At 41.4% G+C, this 20,301-nt stretch overlaps 1 protein-coding gene across 1 annotated transcript in view; it reads left to right on the top strand.

Annotated features, from left to right (window-relative positions):
• The window catches only part of DNAH9 (dynein axonemal heavy chain 9), a 331,426-nt gene that overhangs the window by 126,703 nt on the left and 184,422 nt on the right, over positions 1-20,301 (top strand). Inside the window, exons 30-33 of the mRNA XM_077892621.1 lie at positions 346-484; positions 1,867-2,154; positions 9,781-9,991; positions 20,158-20,285. Of these exons, the coding sequence (XP_077748747.1) occupies positions 346-484; positions 1,867-2,154; positions 9,781-9,991; positions 20,158-20,285 (766 nt within the window). The remainder of the gene's footprint in view (positions 1-345; positions 485-1,866; positions 2,155-9,780; positions 9,992-20,157; positions 20,286-20,301) is intronic.

Here is a 20,301-nt window from a genome sequence, read left to right as displayed (position 1 = left end):
AACCTTAGCCCCTAATCTATTATATAAGGAACTGACTGAATAAATTACTACTTACTAAAGCTTGACCAAGCCATGCCTGTGTTACAAGATGAGCTGTAACCCCACCCCTGCCCCTTCCTGCTACCATCATCCGTCACCTTGGTCAAGAAAGTTCATGTCTTTTATCCTTTGTCAACTCATCCCTGAATTAGAAATCTTAGATGAAACTATTGGTAAGGGCTGAGTGTTTATACTCACAGATGCCTCTGTCCATGATCTCAGCCAGGGTCACTTGTCCTCCAAGCACCCCCACCCCTTCGACTGTGGTTGGGAAACCATCCTGACCCTCTGTTTCCCCATTCACAGGCCTTGTGCAATGGTGGTTCCAGACTTTGAGTTGATCTGCGAGATCATGCTGGTGGCAGAAGGATTCATTGAAGCACGATCATTAGCCAGAAAGTTCATCACCCTTTACCAGTTGTGCAAAGAGCTGCTCTCTAAACAGGTACTCTCTCTAGTTTGGCCAGACCACCTGTCAGGTGTAATTGCCCCGCTCTGCCCAGTGTAGTAGGGAGACATGAAAGCCTTCTCACAGAGAGTCAGTGTGCCCATAAGAATAGTAAAAGCTCCGAATTTAAAGCTTCTCCTCCCTTCGGGGCTCTCTTACTAGGACTACCTTTGCTGCCATAGCATGGGTGCACTCAGCCCTATAAAATCTGTCCCAGGTGGATTTCTTTAAAAACCTCTCCTGTTTCTCCTTGCTTCCCAGACCCCTTGTTCATTGTATTATCGGTCGGTTCCCCACCACCACTGACTTCCCGGCCAGAGACTGACACTCACAAATCCATCCTGAACCTCTCTTCTGAACTCTAAACCTGTATGTTCAGCAGCTATACCACAGCTCCCCCTGAGTGCAGGAAAAGCAGCTCCAGCTCAGCATCTAAAGCCCATCTCCCAGCTGATCCTCACCCCTGCAGCCCTATGTCTAATCGTGGATGAACTCTTATTCGTTTCACCCTCTGGATATCTCTCAAATCCATCTCATTTTCTTCCTACCACTTTATATCTAAGCACCCCTGCCTCTTGCTTAAACTCCTGGAACTGCCTTTACGAGTTGCTACTAGTAATTCTTCTTTTTAAAGATTTTTTATTTATTTATTTTTTTGAGAGAGAGAGGGAGTAGCAGACTCCCCACTGGGCAGAGAGCCCAACATGGGGCTCAATCCCGGAATTCCAGGATCATGACCCAAGCAGAAGGCAGACACTTAACCAACTGAGCAACCCAGGCACCCTGCTACTAGTAATTATTCTTTAACTATTTTTCTCAGAGAGTCTGAAGGCCTCCTGGGTGTAGAGCATGTGAGCTCAGCCTCGACCATCTCTAAGAGCTAACGTGGCTTCCCCCTAGATACCCTTCCACTCTCTAAATGAGCAAGGAGTAGCCAGACACATTGAAAGTGGTTCTTTTTGGTTTCCCTGGCTCCCAGCCCCCTGTATGCTCTGGGGCTGCTTTGTTGTCATCAGAGTTAGAAAAGTAGCTAATGCCAGACCAAGAGCTGGAATCTATGACTACGACCTTCCGTGTCATTGGTCCTTTCCTGAGCTTCCAGCTTGGCCTCAAAAGGGGCCTGCCTATAATTTTTTAAAATATTTTATTTATTTATTCATGGGAGACACAGAGAGAAGCAGAGACACAGGCAGAGGGAGAAGCAGGCTCTAAGTAGGGAGCCTGAAGTAGGGCTCAATCCCAGGACCCTGGGATCATGACCTGACCCAAAGCCAGAAGCTCAACTGCTGAGCCACCCAGGCATCCCCAACCTAACCATAATTTTATAAACACTAGCATGTGATGTTCAGCACACCTGCCTGACCTGTGCCACCTTCCAGGATCACTATGACTGGGGCCTGCGGGCCATCAAGTCTGTGTTGGTGGTGGCAGGATCCCTGAAGCGAGGAGACCCTGACCGCCCTGAGGACCAAGTCCTGATGCGCTCCTTGCGAGATTTCAACATCCCCAAGATCGTGACCGATGACATACCAGTGTTCATGGGCCTGATTGGGGACCTCTTTCCTGCCCTGGATGTCCCTCGGAGGAGAGACCTCAACTTTGAAGCGTTGGTTAGGAAGGCGGTGGTGGACCTGAAGCTCCAGGCTGAGGACAGCTTTGTACTCAAGGTATTTGGGGGTTTCCCTCTCAAGATTTTTTTGTCCTTTAATGATTTTCTTGGATAATGGGTCATCCTTAATCCAAAGGATTGCTTTAGATATATAAATATGTATCTACCTAGTAATAATTCATTTCAAGAGCTCTTTACTGGGGCACCCACAATGGGGAATGTGTGGTGGGGAATACAAGGGAAAGATGGCACCCCTACCATCAGAAAGCTCATGATCCAATAGAGAACTAAGTCCCAGTCCATTCTGCTCTAGCACATATTTTTTTTCCTGTGAATTACTTCAGATATGATTAGAGAGAACTGACAGTGGTACAATATGGAAGCCATGTTGGTTCTTACGCATTTTTCTGATCTTGTAAACATTTTGAAGTGATCAAGGACAAGTTTTTCTCACAAGAAAACCTGAGGGCGGTAGGCAGAATAACATTCCCCACCCCGAGATGTACAGAGGACATGGATAGATTTTTTTCCTGTGCAGTAATACCTTTGGGGATCCTACGAACACCACCATAGAAGTTCACAACTGCCTTTATGTTATGTATCCTGTCTGAACTCCCCACAACCCGTGAGGTCAATGGAGCAGATGAGGCACTTTATAGATGAGGACAATGGCCACCACTACTTCTACAGGATACTCCACTGAGCATTTCATGAGAGACAACTTGCTCCCCCTTGAGGAGGTTACCAGCTGGGGGGCACATTCCTTCTATACCACTCTGGGAGGCCTTTCTAGAATGTAATACAATACAGTCGGTTGAGATTAAGCCCTGGCTGTATGCAAATCAGCTTCTGCTTCTAGCTCTGAGCTTCCATTTCACAGAGGAAAATGTTGACCTGGTCCTTCCCAGCTCTGATTGGTTTTGCCTGTCCACCATCCCCACACCCAGCCTCCCTCCTCCCAAGTGCAGAGGATAGACTTTGTCAAGGTAGAGATGGACTTGAGGGCCTTCTAGGTAGAGGCCAAGGGTTGGTGAAGAGTTGGATGGAGAAACACAGAGATTGTTCATGCAGCAACAAGAAATCCAGCATTGCTAGGGAGAAAGGTATGGGGGCAGGGAGTGAACAATAGGACTCAAAGGGTAATATGGGACCATGATATAAAGGGCCTTGAATGCCAGACTGAGTGCTTTCCTCTTAAAGGCTCCAATCCTAAGAGATGCCCCTTCTCTGGAGGGCAGTTAAACCCAAACGAGGCTCCTGATATCCAAGACACTGGGGCTGAGGACTTGCCATCAGAACAGCCCACATCCTCCCAGACACTCTGGTCTGCTAAGGCAACGTGACCCTACCTCCCCATTTTCTGCATTTTTTTCCTACTCAGAATCTTACCTTTCCTATTTGTTTGTCAGTTGGTGCACATTCTGTGTCCTCCTTTCTCTCTCTCCTTTCATGACTGCTTTCTGCTCCTCTGCTAAGACAGATACTCCCTGTTAAAGGCTCTTGGGACAGATGGTGTTTTCTACTGGCTTTTCATTCGTGCTGTCTATCTGACCTCCTCAAAGTTCATCAGAAACGCCTAGTGAGGCTCTGCTTTCAGGTGTCATTCTGAGATCCCTAAAAGCAATACTATAAATTCATCTTTTGAGAAAAAGGAATTTGAAGTGTAGAAACTGGAAGGGGAGAGTTCAGTCAGTTCCTGGAAAGAGGATGAAAATGGGTTGACAGATCCCGCATGGTAGGAGGGCCAGAATCCACTTAGAAGGGGCTTCAGGAGAGGAGGGCCCTGGAGGTAGCCAGTCTGCCCCACTGAACCCTGGTGATGCCTTAGCCTTGGAGTTGGTAGTGAAGGAGGGCAGGGGAGAGAAAGAGAACTGGAAATGGCCAAGGGGGAGATCATTAAGTCAGTTTACCCTGTAATTTTTCCACCTGACTCCCTATATTCTTGTCTCCTTTTTTTTTTTTTTTTAAGATTTTATTTATTTATTCATGAGAGCACACAGAGAGAGGTAGAGACACAGGCAGAGGGAGAAGCAGGCTCCCTGTGGGGAGCCTGATGTGGGACTTGATCCCAGGACCCCAGGATCACACCCTGAGCCAAAGGCAGATGCTCAACCACTGAGCCACACAGGTGCCCAAACACACATTGCCCTGCTCCCCATTTTGGTCTCAAATTGCTACGAAGACAGAGCATGTACAGCCAGGTCTTTAACCTGCAGCAAGAAAGAAAAGTTTAAGACAATCTAATAAACTCTTTGTGGGTGCAGGCATGACTGCTCTTGGAGTATTGGTGTTTCAGTTTATAGCCCATCTGGTCTATTTGGGACCCCCCAGCCTGGAGGCCAGTCACTTGCTGACTCACCCACAAGTGAAAGAACATAGTCCAACGTCTGTCCACATGCATGCGCTCTCATCCTGGAGAGGCACCGTGGGTATATCCACCCATCCCTGCCTCCTGGAAAATGCAGTGCAGCTCTTCATTTAAACCTGAGGCTCACCAGATCCTGGGAAAAGCAACAGCTCAAGAGACAAAGGCAGACACAGACACCCCCCCCCACACACACACACACACGTGCACATGCACACAGCAGCTGACTCTGATGTGAATAAGGAAGAGAACATTTTGAAAGTTCTAATTAGTATCCTTTAAAAAAAATTAAGAGAATCTTCTTATGAAATAAGAAATACCTATGAAAAGGGAAGGAAATGCTCCAAAAAAATAATAAAAAGAACTATCAGAGAATTATAAAGAGCTCTATGTATCATTGATATAAAATTCAAAGAGAGGGTTGGAAGGTAAAGTCCAGGAAATACCCCAGGACAAAATTATGTGTGTATGTATAATTTAAAAATGTATTTATGTATATATTTATTTTTATTCAATGTGTATGTTTTATAAGGATAGGGATACTTGTGTCTATATGTAGATATAAAATGTGTACATAACAAAATATAATGTATATAATACACAAAGAGACAGTCCAGGAGTCAAGATGATATAGAGAGGACTGATTTCTGTGCAACATGTTACCAATGGGAATTCTAGAAAGAACTTTCTAGAACTGGAGAAACAGGAGTTTGGAGGGGCATAGTCAGTACTGAAGAGTGGATTCAAATAGACTTTTACAAAGACACATCGTAATGGGATTTCAGAAGTCAGGGGTCAAGAGCAAACAGTAAGCTTCCTGGTTGGGTGATGGACCAAGGAGGTAGGAACAGGGGACCCGAGGAAAGGGTGAGGTTCAGGATGACGTGGGGGCCTCTCATCATGAATACTGGGTACTAGAAGACGGGGAAAACATTCCTTCAGAGTTCAGAGGGAAATGGTTTCAAAACCAATTCTGTACCAACGAAGATAATTGAAGATACTACCAAAGAGTCCTAAATTTTACTTCTTAAGCACTCCCTTTTTACTGTTTTATTTTTTTATTTTTATTTTTTGCCTTTTTTGGTGTCTGTTTTTGTTTTTACTTAAATTCCAGTTGATATACAGTGTAATATTCATTTCAGGTACACAAGGCAGTGATTCACCACTTCCATATGTCACCAGGCGCTTATCACAAGTGCCCTCCTTCATCCCCATCACCTACATCACCCATCACACTTCCCCTCCCCTCTGCAAACTGGTGACCATCAGTTTGTTCTCTATAGCTAAGAGTCTATTTCTTGGTTTCTCTCTTTCTTTTTCCCTTTGCTTATTTGTTTTGCTTCTTAAATTCCACATACGAGTGAAATCATATGGTATTTGTCTTTCTCTGACTGACTTATTTAACTTAGCATTGTACTCTCTAGATCTATCCATGTCATTGCAAATGGCAAGATTCTGTTCTTTTTTATGGCTGAATAATATTCCATTGCATATATACCACATCTTCTGTATCCATTCATTAGCCCATGAATACTTGGTCCGTTTCCATAATTTGGCTATTATAATAATCCTGCAATACATATCAATACATATTATGCATCCTTTTGAGAAGTTATTTGAGGATATACTATGGAAAAATGAAGATGAAAAATAAAAATGCAATGAGTTTCAAAAAATCCAGAATCAGGAAGAAAAAAAAAGTCCTAGCATTTTAGCTGTCACTGGACCTAGAAAGCAATCAATCCAAATTAGGGCAGGAAGTCCACAGTGTCCAGCGAAAAGACCTCAAAAATGGTTATATCCAAAGCAAAAATAGATCAACGTTGATCTATTTTATGTGTTTTATTAAACTTCTCAGTTATGAGGACTGAAGCATGTGTCTTTTCTTTTAACAAAAAGAAAAGGAGGGATGCCTGGGTAGCTTAGCAATTGAGCGTCTGCCTTTGGCTCAGGGCATGATCCCGAGGTCCTGGAATTGAATCCTGCATCGGGCTCCCCACAGGGAGCCTGCTTCTCCTTCTGCCTGTGTCTCTGCCTCTCTGTGTGTGTGTCTCTCATGAATAAATAAATAAAATCTTAAAAAAAAAAAGAAAGGAAAAGAAAAAGCAATTAAGAACACCCAAAGAAAAAAATCATGGTCCACATAGTTTTTTAAGTAAACATAACCTGATATATTTTTTAAAGATTTATTTGATTCCATTTGACCTTGGCTTGATGCTGAGAATATCCTCGGTCAAATCATGACACTAGGCCCATAGAGAACACAAAGGGTTCCAGGCAACCAGTTTCTTCTGTCATGAAAAATCTCCACAGCCATAAAAACGTCAGCCATGATCCGTCTTCAACCCTTACAATCGCAGAAAATAGAGAAGGTCTAAATATAAGACCAGAACAGAATATAAATATATCAAACATACCAGTGTAAAGGTATAATGTGTCTGGTAGAAGATAGGAGAAAGAAAGATAAAGGAAAAGATAGGGATACTTATATATTTACCTTACAAAAGATACTGTCAAAAGTTGATAGATTCATAATAGAGAACAGAAATAATGCATTCATCAGCTGATAAATGGATAAACGAATTGCAATCTACCTGCACAATGGCATTTTATTCAGCTCTAAGGAGGGATGATGTAGTGGTACATCCTATGGCACAGATGAGCCTTTAAACATTATGAGTGAAAGAGGCCATTCGCAAAATACCACATACTTTTCTAAATCTATTTATATGAAATGTCCAGAATAGTCTAATTTAATAGATGGAGAATGTCAGTCAGGGCTGCTCAGAGCTGAGATAGGAGTCGGGGGTGTAATGGTATGGTTTTCCCTTCTGGAGTGAAGAAAATATGTTAATACTGGTAATGATTTGGACTGTCCTGTGAATAGGCTCAAAACCTATTGGATTGGACACTTTCAAAAGGTGAATTTTATGGTACTTGAATCCTATCTCAATAATGCTATTGAAATGAATGAAAAGAAGTTAGATGGAACCAGAAAGTGATTTTAAGGCTTTCAGGATCAGGGAAACAGTCAGTAGCTGTTCATGAAAAAAAAAAAATCTAGGAATATAATGTAGTCTCCATTCATTTTTTTTTTTTTTGTAAAGATTTTATTTATTTATTCATGATAGTCACACAGAGAGAGAGAGAGAGGCAGAGACACAGGCAGAGGGAGAAGCAGGCTCCATGCAGGGAGCCCGACGTGGGACTCGATCCCGGGTCTCCAGGATCGCGCCCTGGGCCAAAGGCAGGCGCCAAACCGCTGCGCCACCCAGGGATCCCTGTAGTCTCCATTCAATAACCATAGTACTGCCTTCATTTCCCTCCCCCCTCCCTCCCCCTGCATTTTTTTAATGCAGTGCCCTCAGGCCAATTTCATGCTTAAAAATCCTCCAATGATTCTTGTTGTACTTAGAATAAAATTCTAAGTACCAATTCCTGCATAGCTGACCCCTGCTTATCTCTTTTATCTCATCTTATACTTGTCCCCCCCACCCCCACCCAGTACCTTTCTTTGAGCTGATCTTATGCTCTCCAAGCTTACAGCCTGAACCTGATGATTTTGTACTCACTGTCACTCCACCTGGAATGTCTCCCATGGATCTTCACGGGGCTCTTTTTCATTCATATATCAGCTTAGATATCAGCTCCACTCAAAACCCTTCCTGATGCTTCCCTCATCCTTATCTGGAAATATCCTGTGTTAAGTCCCAGAAGGACAAAACCAAAATCTGCTTTGGGTGCTTTTTGGCTCTGAACCAGAGGAACAGCAAGAGCTTAGGAGAGAGAAGAGAAAAATAATGATGCTGTGGAAAACAAAACTCAGTATCTCAGGAAGTTATCTTGCCATGGTGGAAACTAATCATCTTGTTCCCCAAACAACCATTCATCTGCTACCTTCATATTGAGCTAAGCAGTACCGCTCTCCTCCTGTTCCCTGGTTATATAGCTCTAGAATTTCATTTTGACACCTGAATCACTTAATTTTTTTTTAAATAGAGAAGTTACTTTTTATCATTTTTTTTAAATGTAGAAGAAATAAAAATCTTTGTACTCTCCTACCAGACTGTCAACAATCCAGAACATTATCTCTTACATTCACATTTCTCAGCCAATATGGGTTTTACAGTGCAAAATATGCTTGATCTACATTAAGGTTCAAATATCTTAGCCCATGTTGTATAAGATCTTTCACAATAGGGGCCACCCAGCTTCTCTAGCCATCCTTCACATTTTCAGCAAATATCTGGTCAATGCTTAGTATGTGCCAGACTCTCTGCTAGACACTGGAAATAAAAAGATAAGAAATCCAGTCCTCCCTGCCTTCAATGAGCTGATGATCTACTAGGAAGGAGAGTAACCATGGCAAAGTTGATGAGTACCAGGATATAGGTATGTCACATCTACTGCAGACTAAGGCATATGTAGGTTTGGCCAGAAGGCGGTAGGAGAAAGAGTAACATCTGAACAAGATGCCATATCTTGAAAGATGGAAACTCAGGAAGAACATCATTAAAGAACTCCACCTGTCTACCTGGGATGTGCATGCTCAGGATGAGCAAGAAGACTGGAAGCTGGTTGGGCCAATCTGCAAAAGGGCCTTGTAAGCCAATCTAAGGATTTGGGATTTCATCACCAATGGAGAACCATTGACAGGACAAAGTGATGGCAGTGACATGATCAGATTTTCATTTCTATAAATGGGGTCTTACAACAGTGTGGAAAGATAAGCCTGGAGGCAAGCCAGGGCAAGAGTAATAAGACCTTCAGTGCTACCATTGTTCCTAAGAAGTTCCTTGATGCCTGGCTCATTAGGCCATCTGGTCAACCACATCAGGGTTCTGTCACAAGGCCCTGTGCTGTTAATACCTCTGCTTCCAAATCCCCTGATTCATCTTCTTGGCAACTCACCTCTAAAGTCCTAGTTCAAATGCCCCCTCCTCTCAAAGCCTCTCTTATTCCTGTTACCTGTACAAAAGCAAACATTTCTTCCTATCTGTTCCCATCACACTTTATACGTACCTCGATCAGAGCAATTATTATGCTTCCCCATTAGCCTGTAAGGTCATGGAGGGCAGAAGAGTCCTCTCAGAATCTCCCTCATCTGGTACACTCTCCAGCACTTAGTTGGTGACTGGTAATTATCTGACTGAATGATGAATAAGTATGTTGCCCCCACATTTGGGACCCCCACATCTGGAGGGAAATAACCTTTCCTCTGTTGACATCAGGTCTCACCTCAGATACCAGCCTGGTGCACAGAGAGCAGTTGGGATGTCAGTGAGTTGATCCCCTTGGCTGAATTTTGTGTCTCCCCAGGTAGTCCAGCTGGAGGAGCTCCTGGCAGTGCGGCACTCTGTGTTCGTGGTGGGCAGCGCCGGAACTGGAAAGTCTCAGGTGCTGAAATCCTTACACAAGACCTACCAGATCATGAAACGCCGCCCCGTCTGGGCTGACCTCAACCCCAAAGCAGTCACAAACGATGAACTCTTTGGCATCATCAATCCGGCCACCAGAGAATGGAAGGATGGTAAGAGCAGGATACCCCTGGCACAAAATTCTTGCTATCCTGAGCCCCATGGGCAGGCTTGAATCCACATCCAAGGGTGAACTTCCAAGGGAAGAACACTGGCCTGATCTGTTAGGACTGGGAGAAGGAGATGAAACGAATCAAAGAAAGGAAGACCCCAGTTTTGGCTTGCAAGGGAACTTCAGCCCTTGGGATATTCTCTCTCCTTGGAGACCCTTCCAGCTGCTCTATGAGAGAGGGCATTCTCAACTATGGTTCTGTGATTGCATAGCACAAGTCAGAGTCCCTACGTTGCCTGGCAGTGGATTTAACACATGAGTAGGGTAGAAATTCCACAGCTCCTTCCCAAAGGTGTGGCACAGCATGGCCTAGCATCCCACAGTTAGGCACTTGTTCCTATCTGCACACCCCAGAACTGATGGGGAGATACGGGATGCCAGTGATGGGGCCTCCGAGCCTGGATGAAAATATTCATCGCCTTTCATCTCAGATGGGTCCTAGAACCAGAATCTATAGGGATTCAGAGGGCCCCAAACCACTGTTCACTTGGTGTAAACCCCAAAGTCATCTTCCAATATGTAAGAATCACTGGTAAATGTGTGTAAGGGACACTGTCACTGGGAGAGAACTAAAAAGAAAACTCTGAGCAGACAGAAGCCCTTTCTAAAACCCATGTGGCTTCTGGAATGAGTGCCTCCTACCTCAGTATCCAACTGCATCAGAATCCAACTGCCTGGATTCTAATTCAAGGTCTCTATTCAGAGGTCTGGAAGAAGGGGACTTAATGGGCAGCCTCCCTCATTTGTATTTTGCTCACCATTAATGAGGCTTAGCATCTTTTCCTCCTTATTGGCCTTAGTAATTGGCTCTTTTGTGATTTTTATTTCTCTTTATTTTCTTATCTATTTAGGGGTTTTTTGTTTTTTTTTTTTAATTTTTTTATTGAAGTTCAATTTGCCAACATATAACACCCAGTGCTCATCCCACCAAATGCCCCCTCAGTGCACATCACCCAATCACCCCCACCTCCCGCCCATCTCCCATTCCAATATCCCTTGTTCCTTTCCCAGAGTTAGGTGTCTCTCATGTTTTGTCACCCTCACTGATATTTTCACTCATTTTCTCTCCTTTCCCCTTTATTCCCTTTCACTAATTTTTATATTCCCCTAATGAATGAGACCATTCATAATGTTTGTCCTTCTCTGATTGACTTCTCCACTCAGCATAATACCCTCCAGTTCCATTCACGTTGAAGCAAATGGTGGGTATTTGTCGTTTCTAATGGCTGAGGAATATTCCATTGTACACATAGACCACATCTTCTTTATCCATACACCTTTTGATGGACATCGAGGCTCCTTCCACAGTTTGGCTACTGTGGACATTACTGCTAGAAACATCGGGGTGCAGGTGTCCTGGCATTACACTGCATCTGTATCTTTGGGGTAAATCCCCAGCAGTGCAATTGCTGGGTCGTAGGGCAGGTCTATTTTTAACTCTTTGAGGAACCTCCACACAGTTTTCCAGAGTGGCTGCACCAGTTCACATTCCCACCAACAGTGTAAGAGGGTTCCCCTCTCTCCACATCCTCTCCAACATTTGTTGTTTCCTGTCTTGTTAATTTTCCCCATTCTCACTGGTGTGAGGTGGTATCTCATTGTGGTTTTGATTTGTATTTCCCTGATGGCAAGTGACGTGGAGCATTTCCTCATGTGCTTGTTGGCCGTGTCTGTGTCTTCCTCTGTGAGATTTCTGTCCCTGTCTTTTGCCCATTTCATGATTGGATTGTTTCTTTGCTGTTAAGTTTCATAAGTTCTTTATAGATCTTGGAAACTAGCCCTTTATCTCATACGTCATTTGCAAATATCTTCTCCCATTCTGTAGGGTGTCTTTTAGTTTTGTTGACTATTTCTTTTGCTGTGCAGAAGCTTCTTATCTTGATGAAGTCCCAGTAGTTCATTTTTGCTTTTGTTTCCCTTGCCTTCATGGATGTATCTTGCAAGAAGTTGCTGTAGCCAAGTTCAAAAAGGGTGTTGCCTGTGTTCTCCTCCAGGACTTTGATGGATTCTTGTCTCACATTTAGATCTTTCATCCATTTTGAGTTTATCTTTGTGTATGGTGTAAGAGAATGGTCTAGCTTCATTCTTCTGCATGTGGCTGTCCAATTTTCCCAGCACCATTTATTGAAGAGACTGTCTTTTATCCAGTGGATAGTCTTTCCTGCTTTGTCGAATATTAGTTGACCATAAAGTTGAAGGTCCACTTCTGGATTCTCCATTATGTTCCATTGATCTATGTGTCTGTTTTGTGCCAGTACCATGCTGTCTTGATGACCACAGCTTTGTAGTACAGCCTGAAATCTGGCATTGTGATGCCCCCAGCTCTAGTTTTCTTTTTTAATATTCCCCTGGCTATTCGGGGTCTTTTCTGATTCCACACAAATCTTAAGATGATTTGTTCCAAATCTCTAAAGAAAGTCCATGGCATTTTGATAGGGATTGCATTAAATGTGTAAATTTCCCTGGGTAACATTGACATTTTTGCAATATTAATTCATCTAATCCATGAGCATGGAATATTTTTCCAACTCTTTGTATCTTCCTCAATTTCTTTCAGAAGTGTTCTGTAGTTTTACCTCTTTGGTTAGGTTTATTCCCAGGTATCTTATGCTTTTGGGTGCAATTGTAAATGGGATTGACTCCTTAATTTCTCTTTCTTCAGTCTCATTGTTAGTGTAGAGAAATGCCACTGATTTCTGGGCATCGATTTTGTATCCTGCCACAATGCCGAATTTCTATATGAGTTCTAGCAATTTTGGGTTGGAGTCTTTTGGGTTTTCTACATACAGTATCATGTCATCTGCGAAGAGGGAGAGTTTGACTTCTTCTTTGCCAATTTGAATGCCTTTTATTTCTTTTTGTTGCCTGATTGCTGAGGCTAGGACTTCTAATACTATGTTGAATAGCAGTGGTGAGAGTGGACATTCCTGTCGTATTCTTGATCTGAGGGGAAAGGCTCCCAGTGCTTCCCCATTGAGAATGATGTTTGCTGTGGGCTTTTCGTGGATGGCTTTTAAGATGCTGAGGAATGTTCCCTCTATCCCTACACTCTGAAGGGTTTTGATAAGTATTTTGTCAAATGGTTCTCTGCATCTATTGAGAGGATCATATCGTTCTTGTTTTTTCTCCTTTTGATATGATCTATCACATTGATTGCTTTACGAGTGTTGAACCAGCCTTGCATCCCAGGGATAAATCCCACTTGGTCATGGTGAATAATCTTAATGTACTGTTGGATCCTATTGGCTAGTATCTTGTTGAGAATGTTTGCATCTGTGCTCATCAGGGATATTGGTCTACAATTCTCCTTTTTAGTGGGGTCTTTGGTTTTGGAATTAAGGTGACGCTGGCCTCATAGAACGAGTTTGGAAGTACTCCATCTCTTTCTATCTTTCCGAACAGCTTCAGTAGAATAGGTATTGTTTCTTCTTTAAACATTTGATAGAATTCCCCTGGGAAGCCATCTGGCCCTGGACTTCTGTGTCTTGAGAGGTTTTTGATGACTGCTTCAGTTTCCTCCCTGGTTATTGCTGTTCTGGTTTTCTATTTCTTCATGTTCCAGTTTTGGTAGTTTGTGGTTTTCCAGAAATGCATCCATTTCTTGTAGATTGACTAATTTATTGGCATATAGCTGCTCATAATAAGTTTTTAAAATCATTTGTATTTCCTTGGTATTGGTGGTGATCTCTCCTTTTTCATTCATGATTTTATTAATTTGAGTCTTTTCTCTGTTCTTTTTAATAAGGCTGGCTAATGGTTTATCTATCTTATTAATTCTTTCAAAGAACCAACTCCTGGTTTTGTTGATCTGTTTCCACAGTTCTGGTCTCTATTCCACTGAGTTCTGCTCAAATCTTTATTAACTGTCTTCTTCTGCTGGATGAAGGTTTTATTTGCTGTTCTTTCTCCAGCTCCTTTAGGTGCCAGGTTAGCTTTTGTATTTGAGTTCTTTCCAGTTTTTTGATGGATGCTTGTATTATGATGTATTTCCCCCTCAGGACTGCTTTTGCTGTATCCCAAAGATTTTGAATGGTTGTATCTTCTTTCTCGTTTAGTTTCCATGAATCTTTTTAATTCTTCTCTAATTTCCAGGTTGACCCTTTCATCTTTTAGCAGGATGATCTTTAACCTCCACATGTTTGAAATCCTTCCAAATTTCTTCTTGTGATTTAGTTCTAGTTTCAAAGCATTATGGTTTGAAAATATGCAGGGGACAATACCAATCTTTTGGTATCAGTTAAGACCTGATTTGTGACCCAGTATGTGATCTATTCTGGAGAAAGTTCCATGTGCACTTGAGAAGAATGTGTATTCAATTGCATTTGGATATAAAGTTCTGTAAATATCTGTGAAATCTATCTGGTGCAGTGTATCATTTAAAGCTCTTGTTTCTTTGGAGATGCTGTGCTTAGAAAAATCTATCAATTGCAGAAAGCGCCGTGTTCAAGTCTCCCAGTGTAAGTGTATTATTATCTAAGTATGTCTTTACTTTGGTTATTAATTGATATACTTGGCAGCTCCTACATTAGGGGCATAAATATTCATGATTATTAGGTCCTTTTGTTGGATAGATCCTTTAAGTATGATACAGTGTCCCTCTTCATCTTCTAACAGTCTTTGGGATAAACTTTAATTTATCTGATATGAGGATGGCTACCCCTACTTTCTTTTGAGGACCATTTGAATGGTAAAGGTTCTACAACTATTTGTTTTCAGGCTGTAGGTGTCCTTAGGTCTAAAATGAGTCTCTTATAGACAGCAAATAGATGAGTCTTACTTTTTTATCCAGTCTGAAACCCTGTGCCTTTTGATGGGATCATTAAGCCCATTCACATTCAGAGTTACTATTGAAAGATATGAATTTAGTGTCATCATGATACCTAGTCAGTCCCTGTTTTTGTGGATTGTTCCCTTGGACTTCCTCTTTCTATTACAGAGTCCCCCTTAGTATTTCTTGCAGAGCCGGCTTGGTGGTCATATATTCTTTCAGTTTCTGCCTATCTTGGAAGCTCTTTATATCTCCTTCTATTCTAAATGAGAGCCTTGCTGGATAGAGTATTCTTGGCTACATGTTCTTCTCATTTAGGATCCCAAATATATCCTGCCAGCCCTTTCTGGCCTGCCAGGTCTTTGTGGAAAGGTCTGCTGTTAACTTAATACTTCTCCCCATAAAGTTTAGGGATCTCTTGTCTCTTGCTGCTTTAAGGATCTTCTCTTTATCTTTGGAATTTGCAAGTTTCACTATAAAATGTCAGGGTGTTGAATGGTTTTTATTGATTTAAGAGGGGGATCTCTCTATCTCCTGGATCTGAATGCCTGTTTCCATCCCCAAGTTAGGGAATTTCTCAGCTATGATCTGTTCAAATACACTTTCTGGTCCTCTGTCCCTTTCAGCGCCCTCTGGAACCCCAATTAAATTTAGATTTTTCCTTCTGAAGCTTTAATTTATTTCCTTTAACCTTTCCTCATGATCTTTTAATTGTTTTTCTCTTTTTTTCCTCAGCTTCCTTCTTTGCCATCAACTTTTCTTCTATGTTGCTTACTCGTTCTTCTACCTCATTAACCCTCATTGTTAGGAGGGTTTGGACTGCATCTCATTTAATTGATTTTTAATTTCAGCCTGATTAGATCTAAATTCTGCAGCCATGAAGTCTCTTGATTCCTTTATGCTTTTTTCCAGAGCCACCAGTAGCTTTATAATTTTGCTTCTGAATTGGCTTTCTGACATCGAATTGTAATCCAAATTCTGTAATTCTATGGGAAAAAGGACTGTTTCTGATTCTTTCTTTTGTGGTGAGTTCTTCCTTCTAGTCATTTTGCTCAGTGCAGAGTGGCTAAAAACAAGTTGTGCTAGAAAAAGGAAGAAAAAAGGGAAGGAAAAAGGGGGGTAACAAACAAACAAAAAACAAGGAGGGGTATCCTCTGATTCTATATACTATAAGTCCCTCAACTTCCCCTGGAGCTTTCCAGAGCTGCTTGGTTAAGAACTTGCTCTTCCCCTGTCCTTCCAGCTCTTCCCCAGGCCTTCCAGGCCTCTTCTGGGGGAGGGGCCTGCTGTGATGACTCTCAGGTATATGCACTTAGGGGAGCTGCCTTGCCCCTGCCAGGTGCACGGTTCAATGGGAGCTGTTTATCTTGTGCAGCCCCTGCTCCCTGGCAGCCCCGCTCAGTCCCAGGCACAAGGTGACATCAGGAGGAACAACAACAGTGGCAGCGGCCAGCTCTCTAGCCCTGGAGTCAGCTCCAGCAGTAACTACCGTAGTCTCCCAGTCCGCTGGGGCCTGGGGGCTCCACTGCCCCTCCTGGGATCCTGCCCGAGCTCCCTGCGAGGGCCTTTCCATCCGGGAAGATTGGTAAAGTCCCTGCTTCTCCAGGCCTGGGGGCTTCAGCCCGCCACCAGCCTTAGCCAGGCTCCTCGCAGGGGCCCCTCCCCCACTGGATACATTTTTTTTTTCTCCATCTTCCTACCTTGATAGAAGCATGAACTCTTCTCACTGTAGCATTCCAACTGTTCTCTCTAAATCTCAGGCCGAATTCATAGGTTTTCAGGATGATTTGAAAGTTATCTAGGTAAGTTGGTGGGGACAGATGACTTGGGGACCCTACTCTTCTGCCATCTTGCCCCGCCTCCCTCTTTCTTATCCATTTGTTTAGCACAGATATTACCCATTATCTGTTATATGCATCCTTAATGGTTATTCCTATCTACTATTTGTCTACAGACACTTCATGGCATATTTACCAAGTACTTTAAAAAAACTTTTTTTTAAAGATTTATTCATTTATTTAAGAGAGAGACAGAGAGAGCAGGGGGAAGGGGCAGAAGGAGAGGGAGAGAGAGTCCCAAGCAGATTCCACACTGAGCACAGAACCCAATGTGGGGCTCGATCTCACGACCCTGAGATAATGACCTAGGCAGAAATCAAGAGTCAGTCGCCTAATGACTGAGCCACCCAGGAACCCCAACCATGTACTTTTTAAGAGGAAATTATGTCTGTCCATTCTCTTTAGCATCTGGGATTTCTATCTAGTTTATCATTCTTTCTGATTTTCAGCTATATATACAGTATCATAAATTTGGTCCTGAAGATTCTTTTTATATTAACATTTTTTAATCCATCTGGTATTTCTTTGGGGGCTTAGTATGTGGTAAGGTAGAGAATCAACTTCATATTTCCTTCCAAATGGGTAATTGAATGTGCCAGGACCATTTATTAAGCAAACCATCTTTTCCCTCTGAATGTAAGTACCAGCTTGTCATATATGCTGAGATCTGATTCTGGGTTTTCTGTTCTGTCCCATTCTTTATTTAATCCTATATGAATGTCATTCTACTCTGTTCACAATTGTTTTATAACACTTTAGTGTCTAATGACATAAGTTCCTCCTCAATATCCTTTTGTAATTTTCTTGGCTAGTCTCAGGCACTTATTATTCCATATTAAATTCAAGCACATATAATGTAATTTAAACTTTAATCTGTATTGTAATTTTAATTAAAATTTTATTAAGTATACAGTATTCATCAAATATCAAGACATTAACAAAGAAGATTTATAATCATAAATCTGCATTCCCAAAAAAGAGAGCTTCTAAGTAGATGGAGGGCAACTTTTTAAAAAATCTTAGGGGAACTTGAGAAAAATAGAAATGTACTGGATAATATTACTATGTGTTTTTCAAAACTGGACAGAGTCTATAAACAGAAAAATAAGGATAGTCATTGAGAAATTGAGAAATACTTCATCAAACTCAATAGAACACAGTTTTAGAACTTTGCATTTTATAAGTAGAAAATATTCCTTTCTTGGTACATTCATGGAACATTTACAAAAATTTGAAATTTAGTTGGGCACCAAAGAAACTGTAATAAATTCAAAAGTATTAATTTACAGGCCACATTGCCTGATAATAAAGCAAAAGAAGTAGAAAAGAACAGCAAGAAAATGACCAAAATCAAGAGACGTTCACTTAACCCTTAGATGAAAGAAAAAAAGAAAAAAAAAACCATTGCATCCCTTCTTGGAAGAGTAAAAAGAACATACAAAAACCAATGGGGCATGCCTAAGACCAATAAAGAAAAGCTCTAAACTCCTCTTTTTTTTTTTTTTCTTTTTTTTAAGGTGGGCTAGTAAGTCCATCATGATCATACTTGATGGTGGAAGAAGAGTAAAAATTAGCATAATAACAGCAGATAAAGATTAAAATGGAAGAGATCACTTAATTATATGATACATGTTTGGAAAACTAGAAGAAATAAAAATGGTCCTTTAGCAAAATATAACATTAACAAAATTTACTTCAATAAGAAGCAGAAAATGGATAAACTAGTGAAGGGGACAATTTAAAAAGAGTAGCAAAAAAAGAAATCCCAAAATGATAAAAGAAAAAGGACACCTTTCTATTCATTTTATGAATCCAGAATAATCTTGATATCAACCTTTCTGTAGAACCAGAAAGAGCCCAATTTCACTTAATAATATAGTTTCTGAAATCCTGAGTAACATCAGCAAGGAGATCACATCTCTATATTAATAAAAATAAAAGTACATTTTGACTAAGTAGAATCTAAGAATGTAAGGATACATAGATGATTTTTTTCAAGTTTTTATGTAAAGCTTTGAAAAACTAAAGGAGGAAATCATGTGCTCAACAGTAGACCCTAAAAACTCAGGAGCTGTTTCTAATTGTAAAAATCTAAGTAAAATAGGAATATATGGAAATCCCTTAAATATGATAAATCTAAATCTTTATAAATAAATCTTTATCTAAAACCCAAAATGGGAGGGGGATGCATTCTGAATGATGAGGAACCATTCCATTGGTTAAAGCCATTTCCATTAAAATCAGGAATAAGTCAGGGGGAGCCGTTACCAACATTATTATTCAGCAGTGCTTGGCTTGGGATCCTAGAAAATTCAATAAGAAAAGAAAACAGAATACATGGTATTAGAGGAAAGGAAAAACATTATTGTTTTGCTGATTATACAACTTTATACCTAGAAAATTCAGGAGACATTTTGAAAAAAAAATCACAAAAGCTAATATGAAAATTTACTAACAGTAACTAAGCATACACAGAATCTGATACCTTTTCTCTATATGATTACTAGCCAGCTAAAAAAGGGAAATACAGAAAAAAAATCCAATTCACCATAGCAATAAAACTATGAAATGTTTAAGAATTCTTTTAAGCCAGAGATACATGAGAAACACTGTAAAAGTTTATTAAGGAGCATAAAGTAATATTTGAATAAATGAAAAAAAGACATATCATATTATCAGTAGGGAAAGCTTAATATCATAAAAATCAATTCTATCCAAATTAAGATACAAATCCCATGTAGTGCCAGTGAAAGTCACACTGGGAACTTCTCTCAAAGCCTGGGCTGTCATCACAAAGGATGAAATCTTATCTAAAAAGGTTTTATGTAGGGACACCTGGGTGGCTCAGTGGTTGAGCGTCTGCCTTTACCTCAGGGTATGATCCGGGAGTCCTGAGATTGAGTCCCTCATTGGGCTCCCTGTAGAGAGCCTGCTTCTCCCTCTGCCTGTGTCTCTGCCTCCTTCTTTGTGTGTCTCTCATGAACCAATCATTTTATTGATTGGTTCATGAGAGACACAGAGAGAGAGAAGCAGGCTCCATGCAGGGAGCCTGATGTGGGACTCGATCCCAGGACTCCAGGATCATACCCTGGGCTGAAGGCAGGCACTAAGCCACCCAGGGTTCCCCAAAATTAAAAGTTTTATAAATTTATAAAATTTATTTTTATAAAATAAAAAATTTTATTAAGATTTTATGTAAATCTATCATGTCCCAGTTGCCTGTTTAAATGGTTCTCCGGGTCCCTCGTCCCCTAAGCCAGTACTATCAGATTTTGTTGCTGTTTTGTTGATGTTCTTAAAAAGAGCCAGAGGGAGGCACAGAGACAGGAGCACCTTGGCACTCGCTATCAGATTTAGATAGATCAAAATACAAATCCAGTTCTGACCTGTCTTTTCCATTTACACCTTCTTCTGGACGTTATAGCTAAGAGGGAGGGGCTGTCTGATGAAAAAGAACATTGACGGTGAGGTGGTTGGTAAGCTATTTGTGGTTCCTTTCAGGACTCTTCTCGTCTGTCATGCGGGAGCTTGCCAACATCACCCACGACGGGCCCAAGTGGATCTTACTGGATGGCGACATAGATCCGATGTGGATTGAATCTCTGAACACCGTCATGGATGATAACAAGGTATCACGGGAGAAAA

The sequence above is a fragment of the Canis aureus genome, chromosome 3 (assembly GCF_053574225.1).
Source record: "Canis aureus isolate CA01 chromosome 3, VMU_Caureus_v.1.0, whole genome shotgun sequence".
In the NCBI taxonomy this organism is placed as follows: Eukaryota; Metazoa; Chordata; class Mammalia; order Carnivora; family Canidae; genus Canis; species Canis aureus.
This window is presented reverse-complemented; position numbering and strand designations above follow the sequence as displayed.